Source organism: Mastigoproctus giganteus, chromosome 3 (genome assembly GCF_048544385.1).
Source record: "Mastigoproctus giganteus isolate SK-2022 chromosome 3, ASM4854438v1, whole genome shotgun sequence".
NCBI classification, from domain to species: Eukaryota; Metazoa; Arthropoda; class Arachnida; order Uropygi; family Thelyphonidae; genus Mastigoproctus; species Mastigoproctus giganteus.
Window position 1 is genome coordinate 250,463,495 of NC_143577.1, and position 20,094 is coordinate 250,483,588.

Here is a 20,094-nt window from a genome sequence, read left to right on the forward strand (position 1 = left end):
AAGAAAATGGATTCATGAAACATTTGTTTAGGAATAATGACATTGATAGTTTTTAACTTATTTGTAATAAATGAAATGTGTTTTATCAAACTTTTCTACCTTGATAGTTCTAAGGTTAATTGTTATTTAAAGGAGGGAGAGGGGAGGAGAAGAGTGCACATTCTCGCATAGTAATTGTGTGGTTATTAGTGTACAGAAACCATATATATATATATGTGTGTGTGTGTGTTTCGTTTACAGTTGAACTGTTGTATGCATTTCAAGAAAATATATATAGGACAAAGTTGAATAGTTGCTGTAGCATGTTCTCTCTTTCTCTCCCACTTACCCCCAGAGGAAACTTAAATATTATTTAGTTATATTTATAAGCCTTATATCACAAAATATCTGCCATATTATTCCACATTCTACAGCAGTGTTAGAAAAGAAGAAATGCTCAAATTAATTTTTTTTTTTTTTTACTAAATTACCATTTTTGTTTATATATTCACCTAAGATGCAATATATACAGAATCAGTCGGCCACATTCGATTTGCAACATTTAATGTTGCTATTGTGTTACTTGTTTTATCTTTGCTGTACAAATTCTGTAATTATCATACTGCCAGTGATAAAAGAAATGAAATACTGCCAGTAAAAATTCGCACAAAATGCTTACAGTTGTAAATGTTCATTGTGATGTGAACATATTTTTCCACATTTTGTCCCTAGGATGCTCTTTAATAAACCATTAAAAGTTGTATTGTAGTCTTTGTGCAATATACTTGCATTACTCATCAAAATACTCATTTTAAAGCAGAATTAGGAAATATTCCTTTGTATATTTAGTTTTTGCTTGTTAACATTAATAATAACAAGATGTACACCGATGAGCCAAAACATTATGACCACCCACCTATTATAATGTTCGTCTTCCAAGTGCAGCCAAAACAGCTTGTATCCGGCATGGCATGGACGCCACAAGATTTCTAAATGTCTTGTGGTATCTGGTACCAACACGTAACCAGCAGATCCTTTAACTCCTGTAAGGTCCGTGGTTGAGATGCTGCAGATCAGAGTTTCTGTTCCAATACAAACCACAGATGCTCGATGGGATTGATGCCTGGGGAATTTGGAGGCCAGGGCGATACCTGGTAGTCTTCCTCATGTTCCGCGAAACAGTCTCGAACAATCCAATGCATTATCTTGCTGAAAGATGGCATTGCCAGAGGGTAAGACCGTTGTCACGAAAGGGTGTACCTGGTCAACAATGATGTTTAGGTAGGTGGTAGATGTCAGAGTGCCTAGCACATGGATGACTGGACCCAGGTATCCCAGCAGAACATCGTCCAAAGCATGACACCACCGCCACCGGCTTGCTTTTGTCCCACAGTGCATCCAGGTGCTATCACTTCCCCGGATAAACAACACACACACGTGTACCTGGCCGTCCACATGGTGCAACAGGAAAAGTGATTCATTGGACCAGATGACCTTCTTCCGAGCACTCAAGGTCCAGTTTTGATGCATGTGTGCCCATTGTAGGTGCTGTTGCCGGTGAACTGTGGTTAGCAGGGCACTCGGAGCAGCCTGCGGCTACGCAGCCTCATTTTCAGCAGGGTTCGATATATTATGTGTTGTGGCACATTACTCCCGTCACCAGCATTCCAATTACTGGCAAGTTGTGCCACAGTCGCCCTTCTGTTGCCATGTACCATCTGGGTGGGAGAGCCTTCGCTCACCTCGAGCATCGATGAGCAGTGGTCATTGAACACCTCGCCAGTGGTTCATGGGTTCCCCCTCCTCGGACTGCTTCAGTAGGTACTAACCACGGCTGACCGTGAGCACCCCACCAGCCGTGCCATTTCGGATATACTCTGACCTAGCGTCTGGCCATTACAATTTGGCCTTTGTCAAATGCTTAAGTCCACTGCCTTTCCCATCTGAACAACAAGGGTAACACTGATTAACAGAGCTCAGTATCAGGTGTTTTTATACCGTGTCCTGACCCATGCATGTGCCATAGGTCACCTGCAGTTGCTTCGAGATGCATAACAACTTGCTGGTCATAATGTTTTGGCTCATCTGTGTATATCCTTTTATTATACCAAGATAAGGGAAAATTGAAATTTGCATTTAGTGAAATAAACTGCCTTTTATCCATTTCCATTGGGTTCTGATTTGAAGATACCAGAAAGAACAGTGGTGATTTGAGTTTTTAACCCTTTCACATGCATGTACACATTTTTCACATGTGAGATCTTGGGGTACTACAAGATGTGGCTATTAAATACCAGGACTATTTCAATAAATATGAAATATTTCATCGTTTTAGTTCCTTACAATTTAGTTTCATATGCTATTCCAAGCACAGAAACATTTCTGGAGGTCATATTTTGTAAGCTCTTTTAATGCTTTGGTCCTTTTTTTTTTTTCTGAATGTTTTCAATGGACTGAAAAATGGGTTCCCTTAACTACACTTTTCAGTTTAGGGTAGAGAAAAATAGTCACACGGTGCTATAAGTAGGATGCAGGTTTGCACATAGGGATTTGTTTTTTGGCCAGAAACTGGCAAACAGAGTGCATTATCTTAATGGAGCATCCTGCCACCCTTTCAGGTCTCTTCCCTCAAATATTTTCACTCTGCATTGTCAGAACTTCAATGTAGTATGGTTGATTGACAGTCTGATTTGGTGGGATGTATTCAACCATAATACTACTTTTAATATTGAAGAAAACAAGAAGCATGGTTATCCTTTTTGATTTTTACATACTTGCTTTTTTTTTGGTCTGGGGGATCATTTTGTCTTCCAGTGCATCAACTGTGTTTTTTTTCCTGGGTCCTACTGAAACAGCCATCTTTCATTGCAAGTAATTACAGTACTAAAAAAGTCTGGCTGTTCAATTTTTTTTGACATGTCTTAACAAACTTGGAGTCTTCTCATTCTTTGATTGTCATTCAAAATTTTTGGCACCATCTTGGTGCACACTTTTCTCATTCTTAAATTGTCAGTTAATTTGTGTATATTGAGTTTTGATGCAACCATTCTAATGCTTAAACGATGAATACTTCTTTATCAGTTTTCATGGATACTAAACGGTCTGTTCATTCATCATCTTCCACATTCTCTGTTCCTTCTAAAAATCTTTTATGCCATTCAAACATGCGAGCTTAACAGTGACTTCCCCATAAACTTAACGTAGCAACTCAACTTTCAGTTGGTGTTTTCTTTAGTTTTGTTTAAAATTTGAGGTTGTCACTGTTTGATTCCTTTGGCTGTCAATTTAGCAGCAAACTGCAAAAACACAAGGTAATGAAAACCTGTCTCACTGCAAAGTGAAGGAGTGTGTTGGAGCGTGAATTGGCAGACAACTAGGGAAAGGTTCAAAATCAACTGCTATGTTTTTGTTTCAGTGCCCTTATTTAATAGCTACACCCCATATGTATACACAGACACATTTTTGAAGGTCTCACTTCAAATAGTGTCTATATACAAATTGTCTTATTCTTCCAGAGTGAGCTGCCATTTTTTTTCCTGTTTCTGAATAATTTTAGACAATTTATAACAGATGGCAGTACAAAAATAGCTTTGAAGAAAAAAAAAAAGTAAAGGGTAAATTTGCATGTTAACATCAGCTAATTGACGTGGGCTTACAAAAGCTGAAATTGATAACCTCAAATCAAGTTATACATAAATAGATGTAGAGGATAATTACAGCATCAAAATCTTTTTTTTTTCTTTCTTTTAACAAAATTACTTTTTATAATTTTTCTCTGATTTTATCTGAGAATTAAATTCTGATTTGATTTTTGTCAGTAATTTTGCTCTGTTGGGCATTCCAGTCAAAATAAAAAAATAAATGGAGTTTTGTTATGGAATTTAAAGTTTTACTTAAATTCTGAAATGTGCTTAATTCACTGTTTTGGTCTCTCATGTTAATCCCTTATTCACCTTTCATAAGTGATCTATTTCCTGTTGCTTGACACCAAAATTTTGGCTAATGTATGCATATGATTGTAGAGAGAAGCCATTCTGGTGTATGTTGCATTTACCCAAATGCAATACGATCTCCTCTCCATTTCTGTTTCGTTTTGAAAAACAAGTTGTCTTTTTACTAGATCAGTAATACTTTTATCAGTAATGCAGAAGAATGAACATTAAGCATACAGTACCAGATAAATTAATAGCATTTTTGACTCTAAAATCTTTATAAACAAAAAAAAAAAAAACAAGCATATTACTAATGAACAAAATAAGAGTAACCAGTGGCACTTTTTGTTATTCTAATTATTAAATCTATCAAATTGTACTTCATATGATGGATTTTTAATTAACATTTTTTTTTAAACTCTATCTCTAATATTGGGTTAATATCCAGTTAATTATCAGACCAAAATATAGAATCCTGTTTTTACAAAAAAAGTCCTTATCACTTTTTTGTTTGCAGTACAGGACAGAGTTATCGTAAAAGTGAAGTCTCTGTTGTTGAACAACTCTCACCAAAGGTATCATTTGAGATGAAAATAGCCTGTCTGTGACGAAAATTTGAAAGGAAAATAACATTAGTTGGCAAAAGAAAAAAAAGTTCTTTCCACTTCCTATTAAAATTCAAGGTGATTCTTGTAGATTTGACCTTGCTGAAATCAAATATGACAACCATATTGCTGTCACACCTGCCAATTTTAAGGGAGAAGGGATTAAAGTCAAAAACTAAATTTCTACTAAAAAAGATTTTATATATTTTAAGAAAATGTTACATACAGTACTAAATATTGAACAATGGGTGTATTAACCTTATTCTAAGATAACAAAACACTTTTGTTTTTTGCCTTTTATGATCGTCCATTGGTGTCTCCTGTATGAGATTCCAACAGTAGGCAAGCAGACGTGCCTTGTTGAGCTCTTCATAATGATAGCAAAGTATAGATAAGAGGGGATTAGAGCAGGATTTCAGAGATTATTTAATATATTGTATAGTTTATTTTGACAAGCTTTCTTTTCCTGTAATAGTTTGATTTTTTAATATTATAAATATTATTTTTTTAAAAGTTACTTTCTGTAATACTTTAGTAAATTTAAACAATAGTTGTGACAAGATCCACCTCAAATACTTTGTCAGAGGGTATCATGACTCATACTGAAATAGCCGACAGCAATTTCCAGGTGAGTCATGATTTTATCCTTTGCAGAACCTGTGGCATGTATTCCCAGGTTGAACTCGATAATCATAGCTCACCTTGCGATTCTTTTTTTTGTCACTGTTGTAAGGAGCATACCAATTTTAAGTTAAAATTTGGTGCACTGCTAGAACAACTTGAGTCACTGAAAAAATGGGTGCTTGCCCTCGAGAATAATGTAACTGAGAGCTCGTCAGGGACTCGAATCTAGTTACCTATCAAGTGATGCAATCCCGATTCAGGCCCTAGAACAGAATAACCAAGTGCAAACTACTCTGGTTCAAAAGGACTTAGTTCTATTAGGAGACTCCATTGTACTCAATTTTTTGTAATAAGGATAGGTGGACTAGAACCAGGGTATGTCTGCTGGGAGCAACTGTTTCGCAGATTTTAAGGGGAATAAAGAGAATATTATTATTCATGTGGGGACTAAACGACATTAAGCATCTGACAATTTGTTAGACAAATATGACCATGCTGAAGAAATGCCACGAGTTAAGTCACAGTGTATGTCTGCAATTCTGCCCAGGCAAAATAGTAGAGATTATATGCTGAAAGCCTTGTGGATTAACTGAAGACTTGAAGGACTCTGCATGGCTTTTGGGCAAAATTTCTCTTGGCTTGGCCTGCACTTGTAGGTAGAAAGAATCTGTTTTGTAGAGACAGGATACAACTTAAACGTGGTGCAAGAGTTTTTTTGAGGATACCTTAAAGCAGCATTTCCCAAACTTTTTAGTCACGGAACACTTTTCATCTCACAACATATTCATGGAGCACTTACGAAACACAAGTTTGGTGGGAGCCAAAGAACTGTTGTAATATTTTATTACATATGACGCACTGTGTATCAGGAGCATCTTTATTTCCAACACACGGGACCAAAATGTTAGGCACATTTTGGTCCCAGTTGCCCTTGTGCCCAAAAACATCCATACCAATACCAGTTTCCAACACATGTAATGTAAAGCCGAAATTCAAATAATTGTCATTATACTTTCGTTTTGGTCTTTTATTAGTTGGTTCCTGTTTTTACACTTCAGAATTTTGGGGAACAAAAGGCTGTGATTGTTCATCCTCACTTTGAAGTGTGACAATATTGTGTTCGTTTTCATCAACCATAGTTGCACTACTAGAAGTACTAAGTTCCTTTTTTCAACCACAAATCGATGGTCACGTATTTTAATAATAATATTTCGAAATACTAATAATTATCAAAAAAAATTTATACAAGGAAGTGAGTTTAGTTATGATATCAATTTGCTTCTTCCTGTCCTTCAACCCGTGTATTCCAGGTTAAGTTGCATACAAATGGCACATTAGATCACTACAATGCTACTTTTTCGTAAATGTCATTACATTCTACACATACCTCTCTATGCAAAGCCCACAGAACTAAAGCATTCTGCAGTCTATTTAATTATTAGTCTAAAAAAAAAATTGTTATGATACAAAAGTGGTGTACGCTACAAATATGCAAAATTTATTTATTTTATTTTTTTAATTATTAATTAAGATTTTTTGCAGAACAGTTTGAGAAACGCTGCCTTAAAGGTTCAGGGAAACTGCTAGTTTTGGAGGACAAGGGAAATATAAGTATGCATTTATCTGATAATATTGGTAAAAGTAACGCTTGCACATACCTCAAGAGTTCTTGTTTGTTATTGCAGCGGAACATTAGAAAAATGTTCTCAGGGCAGTAAAGTTTAGAATGAGTGGGTAGCTAATGCCAGGGAAGTGAGCTTAAGTAACTTTAAAGGGTGTGTGTGTGTCAGGATAGTTAACTATACAAGAACACCATCTTAATTGTTTATACAGTAATGTCAGAAGTGTCGTCAATAAAATGAGTGAATTCAAACTGCTGGTTAGGACAAGTAACGCTGACATAATAAGGCTTACGGAAACATGGTGCCACCCAGAGATAGGGGATGATGAGTTTCAATATGGTATCTACAATGTATTTAGGAAGGATAGGGCAGATAGAAGGGTTGGTGGGGTCATGCATCTTATCAAAAGCAGGCTGAGTGCTTTCCTGAATTCAGACGTTTTGCATGCTAGTATAGAAACATATGGTGTGAGATAGTTTGAAGCAAAGGTATAGTGAGTGGGAGTAAGCTACAGGCCAGGTGATTGTGAAGATTATGAGAGCCTCTACATGCAAATGGAATGGGTAAGTAAGCATCAATGTCTTATTAAGGGCGATTTTAATTTGCATCTGATTGTTGCAAATGGGAGAGAAACTCCATTTTTAAATCAACTAGATGATTTTTATTTGTACCAACATGTCAGGGAAAGTACTAGGGGGAAAAGAATATTTTGGACCTCACATCATCCATGAACCAGATGACATAATAGGGCTGACAGTACAGGAACCAGTAGCAGGAAGTTATCACAGAGTTCTACCATGGACAATGAAGAGAGAGGTAGCGGTAGTTAAAGGCAAAGGATTGGGTTACAATTTAGAAAAGGAAATTATGATGCATTAAGGTGCTATATGGCCTCCATTAATTGGGTAGATATCGCACAGAGAGCAAATACATGAATTATGGTATACCTTTAAAACATTAATCGGAGAAGCCTTGAATGCACATATACCATTAAAAAAATACTCCACATTAAAAAATAAGGAATTTGCCAGATTACTTAAACAGAAAAAGACAGTATGGAAAAATTAGAGCAATGAAAAGTACTGAAGCCTATAACAGCTACAAATTGATCTGTAATAGTGCCACAGAAAAGGTCAGATGAACACAACAGTTACTGTGCATTGATATTAACAGAAGAAGAACAAGTAGAGAAATACCATCAGTAAGTACATGAAGCTTTCTTAGCATCAACAAAGGAAAATCATCATAAAAAGGATATTGTTCAACATCAAAAGATGTTGAACAATATCCTTTTTATGATGATTCTGGTCTCTTGCCAATAGCTTTGCCAAGAGACCAGAATGCTCGTCTATCATTTGGACAAGAAGCAAGTTTTCTACGTCTGTTGAAATCTAGCTTGGACTGATTAATAACTGCTTTACAATTGTTGCGAGCTTTGGTGTAGGCAGAAAATGAACCTGGACATTTGGTTACAAGCCAGTTGTGATATGCAACATTATCTTGAATACTTTAGCACATTTATTGGAAAATCAAGGTTTAGAAACTGTTAAGAAAAAGTTAAAATTTGTATTATTTTGGATTTTGATAGGGAGGTTGTTGGAGTCCAACAAATCTGACTCATTGATTTAGAGAGTCTGCTTAAGGAAGTTCTGTTTGTAAATGGCAAACTGATACTAAATAAGGAAATATGTAAATGCTGAAAATGATTTTAATCAAAATGCATGGAAATTATTCTTAAATCCAAAGGTGTTCAAATGTTTAAGGACAGTTTTTCTATAATGGCTGAATAAATTTTTTTTTTTTTTTTTTTTTTTTAATGTACTGCTTGAACTCAATTGTGTTTTGTCAATTTCTTTTAAGAGTACAGTCAGTCCTCGTATAACACGTGTTTACACTACACGAATTCAATCATACACGATTTATGAATAGGGGAACGATATCTTATATTAGCATTAGTAGAGGCATTGATGCAAGAAAGCAAGCTTATGCAGCATCAGCCAAAAAAAAAAAAAAAACCCACTTCCATTTCACCCCTCTGTTCGTTCAAAATACCTGTCCAGCTGAGCCTTAAACTTATTTAGGCTATCAACCTCCACCACAAGGGATGGAAGTCTGTTCCACCAACCAACCACCCGCTGGCTAAAGGCAAATTTCCGCACGTCTATCCTACATCTGTCTTTCCTCAATTTGAATTTATGCCCTCTCAGGTGATTTTTCTGAGCTAGAGGAAGAATCCCATCAGCATTGAGCATGCTTAAACCATTCAAGGCTTTATACACCTCTATCAGATCACCTCGCTGGTGCCTAGTCTCCAGACACTGTAATTTGCAAAACTTAAGCCTTTCTTCGTAAGAGCACCCCTTTGTTCCATTCACTAATCTTGTTGCCCTTCTCTGTACTCGTTCCAGCAGCTCTACATCCTTCTTGAAATGAGGTCTCCAGACCTGTATATAACAAGAACCGAATTCGCTTATGCACAATTCGCCTTTGTGTTTACAAGAAATGGCAATCGAATGCAGAATCACCCCAACCGAACGCAACACAATAGGAATGAAGAGAAGATTCTAAAATGTATTTGTTTTTTATATTAGTGAAGGGGAAACACATTTCACCATAATAACGTAAAAACCAACAAAATTCCAGCTATCGGTATAATCGCAAATGCAATTAAATCGAGTTTCCTACCAGTTTATAACAGATTCCACTAGCAGAAACGCAACTGGAAATTGTTTTTATTGTTTTATGGTAGTAACCCCTAGAAATGTGCTTTAGTAAAACATGAGGTGTTAATAGTTTAACTCTGCCTTTATGGTGTTGTTTATTCAGTTGCTACACGCACGCAGCTTTGTTTATGTGTATCAAGCGTGCCTCCTCGTTTTGTAATTGTGCTTTATTCCCTAAAAATGAGTAAAATACTTAAAAAGGTGTGAAAAGGAAGCGTCCTGGTGAAGACACTGCAGATTCAGAGAGAAAAAGAAAAGCAATATCGATAAACAGAGGCAGACTGGGTCAAAAATTCTTACCCAGGAAAATTTATAGTGGTCTCACTATGGTATATGGCCAAAATTACACCAGCCTCCGGTAAGGCTTATGGCCAGTCCGCCTCTGTCGATAGAGGAAAAAATATGAATTTGTGAAACGCTTTGAGCAAAATGAAAGACCATGTGATATTGTGCACATGCTACAGACCTAAATGAGGCAATGCCGAGAATTACAAAGAATGCAGAGAAAATAAAAACAATTTTTATAGCAGGAACAACTCAAAGTGTAATTAAAATCCATTAGATTAAGACACAAAGAATTGGAAGAGGTTGAACGGCTGTCATCAGAAAATCAAAACAAAAACCAAGTTTGCTTACGATAGAAGCAAAAGCATTAGCAATATTTTATTACGTAATAGTCATAATAAAATACGTATTTTATTACGATTATTTATTGTGTTTGGTAATGTTTTGGTTACAAATGTGTGTTCAATCTTGGGTGGTCGGCACCTAACCCTATTTTTCCCATAGGGCCTGTTCATATTGCACGAGGGTTTCTAGGAACACAACTATCGTACTATATGAGGACTGACTGTACCTTATTTTATTCCAATATACAACCGCATCATATTAGTATGCAGCTAAACTCTGAATTAGAAAAAATATGCAAAAGTGGCATCGTTTAAGTTATATCTCATATTGTGAATACCTTCACAACGAGTTGCCATGATATTATTATTATTAGCCATATAGTGCAAGGAAGCCTGAGGCTTATTCTGCACCAGCCAAAAAAAATTTTCCAATTACCGAGAGAGAGAAAAAATCAGAAGTAGAAGGGAATCACCAAGAAAGAGAACTATGATACCCAGCTCAAGACCCTGGGTGCGCCAAGTCCATACTCACCAGATGTGAGCCCCTGGGGTTACTTCGAATAAGTAACGCTTCACCAAAGGAGAAGACTGTTACTTATTCTCAGCAGATACCACCACCTGGATGGGACTGTTTCAGGGCTATTTGGCCCTTCTTCGGTGGATGGGTAGGTACCCTAGTGATGCAATGATGACAAAACAGTTATGAAGTTTAACTCCACAATATGAGAGATGCCTGATGGGGTATAATATTATAATATAAATTAAGACTGAAATATGTTAAAAGGTTTTATTCCAATACTGAAAGAAGCTTTGTTTCTAATCTGTGGTTGCTGGGGAACTTGAAACAGCCAACTGAACTATTTACCTGTGATATGATTTGTGGGAAAATAATTAAGGTAATTCTAAAGGATTACCTTTATCCATAATTTCATGGGTAAGAGGGGTGCAAAGAAAAGTCGAACATAGAAAAGTTCAATCATGAAACTGCCAGTATACTTATCATGGGAAGCTATTTTACTAATGCATTTTTACTTTGGAGAAAAAAAGTAGCAGAGGTGATGAGCAAGATAAATCAGTTAACTTTGTAGTATAAAAACTATTTAGGTTAGGGGGAAAAAAATTAAATATATATGTGGCTGCACTATTAGCATTTCATTTTTGGGTAGAAAACTATGCACATCTCTGCGTATGTTATGAAAATTCATTTTTATTCAGCAAAACTAATGTATAGTATTTCTTGTATTAATCATACTAATATCAGATCTTTCTTGATCATAATATATCTTATATTATAATCAAGAAAGTATGAATCAGAGCTGTACTACTCAATATGTTCTACGTTGATAATAATATTAGTAAAATAATAAGAGGAATATAAGAATTTTATATTCTTATTTACATGAGGAAAGCGCACAAATTTTATTTTACATTCCTATTTCTACGCACTATATTGAGGTAAACTCCTCTTATTATTTTACTAATATAATCAAGAAAGAAAAGGGGGAAAAAACTATTAATGACTGTATTATACTTCTAAAAAGAAGTGGTGAAAAAGTAAATGGATTTTCTCTTAAAAATATCGTTATTGCTGTTATATATAACAGCAATAACGATATTACAATAATGATAATACAATAAACGATAATACAATAACGATAATACAATAAACGATAAAATACAATATTTTATTTACTGAATGCCTGTCTTTGAGAAGTATTAAGAAACAGCTGTGCTGTGTTCTTTTAAATTTTGGAGTAGAAATCTACCTCTACATATCTCGTATTAGAGAATTTTGTCCAGTGGGCATGAAATGTGTTACTATAGGCAGTTGTAATGAATTGCATGTAGTAACACCAACTTTTCTCCCACACATTTTTGAAAGACACCAAAATAAAAATATAATTAGTGAGTAATAAGGTCAAGGATCTGAAAGAAATGTTTGTAGTTGTTTTAGTTATGTAAAAAAGGTATGCATATCACAAAACACAGTTACCATATACCCATTTTATTGAGGGCAATTATAAGTCAGACTACATTGTTTAGATATTTTAGTGCTATTGGAATATTTATATATATATATAATATTTATAAATCCAAAATACAATCAGTCCTAAGTGGCTTTAAGAACGGCTTTGTTTTCAAATTTAACGTGATAAAATATGTCAATTTACATACACATTCCCTAATTTTACAGTATTCTATGTTGGCATCAAAAGTTAGAATTATGCACATCCAACATAGCATTATAATAGGCACTATGTACTTAGGCTTTCGATCGCATACGTAAATTCTTATAAGTCTTAATCACAAGGGCAAAATTAGAATAATGCATTTGTTTATACATATATGGATTTTGCATAATTTTATATTCTTATTTACATGAGGAAAGTGCATAAATTTTATTTTACATTCCTAAAACCAATTCCCCTCCCCAACTTTTACAAGTGGATTATTGTTCTATTTCTACCGAAAATCAAAGGTTCCTGTAGAAATAGAACAGTAATATGAACAACAGCTTTCAAAAGGAATTGAGTTATTCACTCTACTGATAATATAAATGCTAAATGCACACGAACTTAAATGAGTAACAGACAGCAAGTCAACTGTCTAGTAATAAAAGAAAAAAGCCATTGCATTTGGAATAAAAATTAAAAAAGCAAAAAAAAGTGCCAAATGCACGGCAGTTAAAAGTGAAAAGCATAAATGAGTTAGACAAAAAAAAAATAATAATAATAATAAAATAACTTTTACTGCTTGAAGTTAATTTATATAGACATTCTCCTAACCCTTTTTTTCATTAGATCTACAGACTAGAACAGCTTATTCAAGTGTATTTTTTTCTTTTTCTTATATATTTCTTTCTTATATATATATATATATATATATATATATATAAAAGACAAACTTTGCAGACTTTCTGTAAAGAAAGTCAATATAAGAGAGACCATTTCAATATGTCTTCAAGAAAACTTAATTTCAGTGAAATGTTAAAACAATTTAAAAATGGGCTTCATGTTTAGAACACCCCACATACCATAAAACAAACATCTATTTGGACCCTCCCTATATTGTTGTTCGTCTAAATATTGTTATTTAATTCCGACCCTGAACAAAGATTTAACATTATTCAAGGCAGACTAAACTATTAGACGGTAAAAATGGTCAGGAAGATATGGAAAGCACCATTGTCCAATAATACAGATTCATATAATGACCACTTAACTGAAAGTTGCAATTGCTCAAGTTCTGCCATAACCCACCTATTATATAACAACAGAATTAATCTAGTGGTAGCATAATGACGCTAACTAGCTTAAAGATGCTACATCTATATATTATTCCAATCTTTGAAAGATGAGAACACAGAGCAAAGGAAAAAAGTTTCTTCAAATTGGACATTAATCACACATTTGTCACCGGCATGTTACACATAATATCCTTTCCTGAAAAATGGTATTTAATATAGCTCTTTACAAATTTATCATTTTATTTAACAGAAAATGAAGTATAACATTAAGATATGCAATATTTCTACATCTTTATCTTATACATCATCCCACAAAATCAAAGCAAGCTGCCAAATGCAGCAATATACAATTTTTTTTTTTATATATCTATACATTTGGGGGAAAAAATACATATTTACAGGAAAATGCAACATTTAAGTAATCCTATATTAATTCACTGAAGACAATTTAAATTTTCAAATATCTTAATTTAACAATAAATGGGAGAAAAAAAAAATTACACTTCAACATAGTTCATGCCTCAAGTGTTACTGAAGTTTCATGTTCCCATTTGGTGACACCAGAAAATAAGGTAGCAAGAAATGAAACATTGTGAGGAAAAAGAAAAATTCTTGCTTGAAAATGCAGTTATGTGGGCCCATTGTCAATAGTTTCAAAATCCAAGCTTCCTTTATAAAACTTTTTAATGCACTGAATTATCAGGTGGTGGCTGATTGTTTGGACCCTATATATGAAGGTAAAAAATATAAATAAATTTCAGAACTTAGAGGGTAAGAGCACAGTGATTAGAGAAATTAGATAATTGCTTAATTTCTTTAATATATTATAAGTTTCTTTTGATATATTTAATTTTTATATTATAAATATATTTTAATAAATTTAAACAATAGTTGTGACAAGATCCACTTCAAATACTTCATCAGAGGGTATCATGACTCATACTGAAATAGCTGACAGCGATTTCTGGGCGAGTCATGATTTCGTTATTTGCAGAACCTGTGGCATGTATTCCAAGGTCCACTTAGTGGACAATCGTAGCTCACCTGACAGTTCCTTTCTTTGTCACCGTTAGCATTAGTAGAGGCATATGATGCAAGAAAACAAGCTTATGCAGCATCAGCCTAAAAAAAAAAAAAAAACCCTGCTCCATTTCACCCCTCAATTCTCATGATGGCTTGTGGTGTTGGTTGGTTTTTGGAGAGTGGTGGCCGCTGTCTTTCCGTGATTCTTTCCAATTCCCTTGATGTGTTAGAGTTGAATACATGCTTATTTTAATTAATAGTTATTTTAACTTGATTCATTTATAACAATACATGGGGGTAAATTCATATTATAATCATTCGCGATTGAGTGTTGAGAGATTAACAGTCCTACTCAAAGGTATAAGGTTTTCACCTATAATTTAAGAGTATTATAATAATAATAGGACTTATTGGGCTTCATAGTTCCTTTTGATTTGAATTAGGTATCTACAATGTATTTAGGAAGGATAGGTCAGATAGAAGGGGTGATGGGCTCATTCTTCTTATCAAAAGAAACCTGGGCATGAAATATGTTCATTCAAATAATTCTATACTATGATGCGAAACATCGGGATTCAGATGTTTCGCATCATAGTATATAATCTGTACAGTTGGAAGCAAAGATATGAGTGGGCAGTTGATTGTGAAGATTATGATAAGAGCCTCTACATGGAATGGGTAAGTAAGCATCAGTCTTATTATGAGTGATTTTAATTTGCTTCTAATTGATTGGAGCAAATGGGAAAGAAACTTGACACGGGGGACAAAATTTTTAAATCAACTAGATGATTGTTATTTTTATCAACATATCAGGGAAAGTACTAGGGAAAAGAATATTCTAGACCTGATCAGGATAAAGTGCAGTGGATTCCGGTTATTTAGGGCAGCTGTTTATTTGGGGCAAATCTTAAAAAACAGAAACCAATCGAAAAAATAGCCAGGGTTTACTTCGCTTAATTGGGACAGCATGCCGTTTAATCGGCGCAGGAGACTGCAGCACTGGAGATTAGCCTACGATTGTCTCCGACGGTACCACGTGGTTCGGTTGAAGTTCTGGAGGTCACAACCATAAAACAATTAGCAGTCACCTGTTTATTGGGCTTTTCTGTTAGTGAAATCTATCATAAACGGACAGTAAACTCGATCTTACTGAATTTGTGATAATACCGACAGCTGGAATTCTGTGGGTTATTATGGTAAAATGTGTTTACACTTCGATGGAATCTTCAATCATTTAAAAAAATTAATTTTCAGATCTTCTCTTCATTCCTATTTTTAAAGCTTTGTAACTCATTACTTTGTTCTCACTTGCGTGTATCGTGTTACTTGCAATTTTGTGTGCCATGATCTTTGTTATTGATTGCTTATCTTTTTACTGTTGCGGGCAGCCTTCCCTAGTCTCCAGATGCTGAAATTTGCAGAACTTAAGCCTATTTTGGTAGGTGTTACCCTCGCCAATCTTGTTGCCCTTCTCTTCTATATGTTCAGGCAGCTCTACATCCTTTTTAAAGTGAGGCTTCCAGACCACCTTATCCCTACTAGCAAAATTCCTGTATATCATTGACAATACCCCTTGACCTGCACTGCTTAGACAACTTCATATCTGACTGCACAATTACACCCAGGTCTTTTTCATTCTCCACTAACCTGAGTGTAATACTGCAGTTGGTATGTTACTGGGGTTATTGCTACCCATCTGCAGTACTCTGCATTTATCAATGATATTGATGAAGGTATATCAGGCTTAATGTCCAAGTTTGCAGACGAAATGAAGGTTGGCAGGGTTGTTAATGACAGTATGCTACTGCAACAGGATCTAGAAAAGTTGGTCAGATGGGCTGAGAGGTGGCAACTGAAGTTTAACATCCCTTTATCCATAGCAGCAACATGCCCTTAATTGCATACTGATCCAATTTGTGTAGTAGTCACTAATGGGCTGCTGATATGACATCAAATTTCCAAATGCATTGGCACTTCAGTCCTGCATGCAGCCATCACTATTTTCCACAATACTAAAATAAGTAAACTTTTATAATTATATCAGTGTCCAATATTATTGATTTCACTTGCAGCTTTATTGTCAATTTTTATTTGTAAATTTATTCACACATTATGCACTTGACTACAGAAATTCAGAAAGTGGTGAAAGCAAATTTGCCTATCAAATTCTTTAAAATATTTTTAAAAATATAAGACTTATTTTAAAGCTTTAAAATATATTTTTGCCATATATGCTTAAGAATCCACGGGATATCTTTATGTGCATTTATGTGACTTATAAAAAACTAATTACATTTATAAAAATAAATAAATTAGAATCCTGAATTTAGAAAATATTAATAAAAAAATTATACATATTTCATATTGTCACGATAATGAATACATTAAAGAAGCAACCAATTTTAAATTATTTACTGCTTTTATTCCAAACATTTCTATTGTATCAATCACGGTGGACTGAAATGTGTGCAGTTAGTGGAACTTTTAGAGTGTGCCAACTCATCAGTTGCGCCTCCGTAGCCAGGTGGGAAGGAGCAGCAGTGCATAGCACATGTTTCTTGATTAGACCGGAGTTCAAGCCCGTCACCACCAAATATAGAGGATGTGGAAAGGTCAGGGAATGACCACCACATATCCCTGAGCAATATGGCCTTAGTTGCTCCTAAAAACCAAATAACAAACAAACAACTCGGCTGTTGAAGGTTCACTGGCAAATTATCAAGAAATAATAATTTTGCACAGAAGTTCAAACAATATTTTTGATTGCTGAACTAAGTTCAGATAAAACTAAGTACAGAAATAAAACAATTCATCTGAACAAAGGGGGCCTAAACATAAATTAGCTTAAATTAACTTTATTTATACCTGATTATTAACTGGTTTAGCATCACCTTTGCTTTTATTGGACTTAGGCCTCAGAAAATACAGCACCAGTGCAATCATTGCAAATCCCATTAAAACAAGGAAGAACATTGAATCAAGACAATTTGGCGTAGTGCCTTCAGGACCAGGAACTAGAAATAAAAATTATTTATAATTTTCAAAAGAAAATTATGTAAATACAGCCTTTGCAAAACTTAACATGTGATTTAATTAAATATAGTTTTTTTACAAATATTTTACTTATTAAAAATGTCACACTTCAGTGATTTTTAATTACACTACTAAACTTTTTGTCATTTAACCTTCATTTTATTGCCCAGTCAATACACATTGCTTTCATGCAGACCAGAGTAAATTATAGATATTAATAAATGTCAAATGGAAAAAAAAGCAAACAGTATGCATTTCTCCACAGTCACACTAGCACAACCCTCTATTAGTCACGGGAAACTGCCCACGACTAAAATTCAGAAATGTTATTTTTTTTTTTTTTTTTTTTAAAATACCACCCATAATTTCAATCTTTTCTGAACATAATTGTGAAAAATCCATGTTCTATAATAAAAAATTATTTTTAATTAATTTTTGAAAATTGAAACTCACTTTAGTGGAGCAAATGCAAATTTAAAAATCCCACCCTTCAAACCTATGCTTCAGTTCAAGATGCATGTCACTAACAGCAGTATGTGCTGCATGAAATATGAAGTGCACAGGTAAACAGTTTAAATTTAGCAGTGTCACAAAACCAGAGAGCATTACTGATAAGAGGAAAGTGCACAGCAGTAAAACTAAATAAGTAAAAACAATTGAGAGAAAAAACTGGATGGATATATATATTAGTCCACCCAGTCATAACTTTGGAACAGCAACTTAACTTCAGAATGCATTCCTTAATTAGTAAAAATAAGAACAGAGTGCTCTCTCTCACACACACACACACACACACACACACACACACACACACACACACACACACACACACACACACACACACTAATTTTATGCTCTTCTGCCCAGCTCTGAACCATCCAAAGCAATGTAGCAGAATAATTGTCCTTTTCTCCATTTCTCATCCTATTAGAGTTACTTGTCATAATTGCATGTTGGATAGGCAAAATAGCTGTTTTGAAAGGGAACAAATACAAAGGAATTACAAGCCTACCCACCCACATAACACTGCACTGAAATAAAAAAAAAAGATTTGAAAGCACAACCTTGTCTCCTTTGCAACACATGCTTTCAACTTGCTGGATTTGTGAACTAAAAGCTAAATGACAGACTACAACTGAAATAGGAGAGAACAGAGAGAAGGTTCCATCTCATCAGGAACAACATCAGGGCACCAACATCAAAAACAACCAAGGAACATAGCACTTCAATAGCCTCTAAACTTGCAAAAGGGCCAAGTTCCTAAGCTATGCAAATCACTAACAAATGAAGTACAGTACTTATCCCAGTGAATGCCGGAGCCAAAAAGAAAAAAAAAGGAACTTTGCTTTAATAATCACTAATGAAAAATTTAATACAAAAAATGAGACTAGCAGAATGAACAATTTATTAAAAAAAATTTTTTTTTAAAAATTAAATGGATAAGAACATACTATCAATTTTTGCAGATGGAGGAAATGGGGGGGGGGGTAATGAAATCCTACTCCATCACATACAGGGTGTCCCAAAAGGACCCAGAAAACTTCATAATTCGTTACAAAAAGAAACAAGTTTATTAAAAACAGTTTACAGTCATCAATAGAACAATTCAAGTTTTTTTAGTATATTAGTAAATTTTCACAAGTCCCCTTTGTAGCACAAAGGATGTCTAGTCTATACTTTATCTTCATCCAAGTATGTGCCAGCATGCTGGAATCAATAGTCTCTATAGTGACATTGATTCTCATTCACAGCTGAGAGAGAAAGAGAGAGAGAGGGAGAGAGAGAGAGACTGGACTAGTACTGTGTCCACTATGATATATAAGATTTTCACAAGTGTAGAGAAATGGAAATTGCCCCTTAATGTAAGCATTAATGTAAAGATTATGGGATCATATTTAGAATATTGTGTTCAGGTCTGAAGGCCATGCCCAAAGAAAGATTGAGTTTCCTAAAAGGGTTCAAGCAAGGACCATCAGACTGGCGAGGGGTGTTAATTGATGTCCATATGAAAAAAAAATTCCATAAAAAGTTTAGCCTTCAAAGCTTGGCAACTAGACCCTTAGGGGAGGGGGGAGGTAAAAATACAAAGGCTTCTGCTTTTATCAATTGTATGCTTGAATATAAACTACCTTTTATATAATCACAAACTGTTTTGTAATTTTGTTTCCTTCTCTCCATCCCCTCTCCTCAGAGACCTAAAGACAGCAGAACTTTGAAACAGTCAACCGGTATTAAGTGTGGATTGATTGGCAACACTTCAATTAAATATCTTAAAACATGTTTTCACATAGTGAAAAAGTGTCTTATTTTCATTTACTTCTAATAATGGCAAATCATGTGTCATTCCTCTTTTTAAAGAATTTATATTTATTAAAAATAATTACTTGATTAAAGAAAAAATATTGTGGATATATCTGAGATAAAGAAAATATGCTTAAAATTATCACTAACTTTCCAATATAAGGTGAAAGTTAAAAAAAATAAAAATAATACCCACGTTCACGATAACACTCATTTTCTGTACAGTATCCTTGGGTGTTGCGAAGCTATAATAAAACAGAAACAGTTCTTAGAACATGTTGATAAGCAAGACCAGATGTCTAACTGAAAAAAAAAAAAAATTAAAAAATGGTAAGAAATTATGAAAACAGGCTGTAAAATCATTATGGCTTTATTT

The 20,094-nt window shown here is 34.4% G+C and overlaps 1 protein-coding gene across 1 annotated transcript in view; it reads right to left on the reverse strand.

The window, feature by feature from the left end:
• Positions 1–13,018: 13,018 nt before the first annotated feature.
• LOC150089025 (small integral membrane protein 14) overlaps positions 13,019–20,094 on the reverse strand; it is a 77,039-nt gene continuing 69,963 nt past the window's right edge. Inside the window, exons 3-5 of the mRNA XM_090369780.1 lie at positions 19,915–19,963; positions 17,250–17,398; positions 13,019–14,086 (exon numbers count right to left, since the gene is read on the reverse strand). Of these exons, the coding sequence (XP_090225906.1) occupies positions 14,045–14,086; positions 17,250–17,398; positions 19,915–19,963 (240 nt within the window). The 3' untranslated portion in view covers positions 13,019–14,044. The remainder of the gene's footprint in view (positions 14,087–17,249; positions 17,399–19,914; positions 19,964–20,094) is intronic.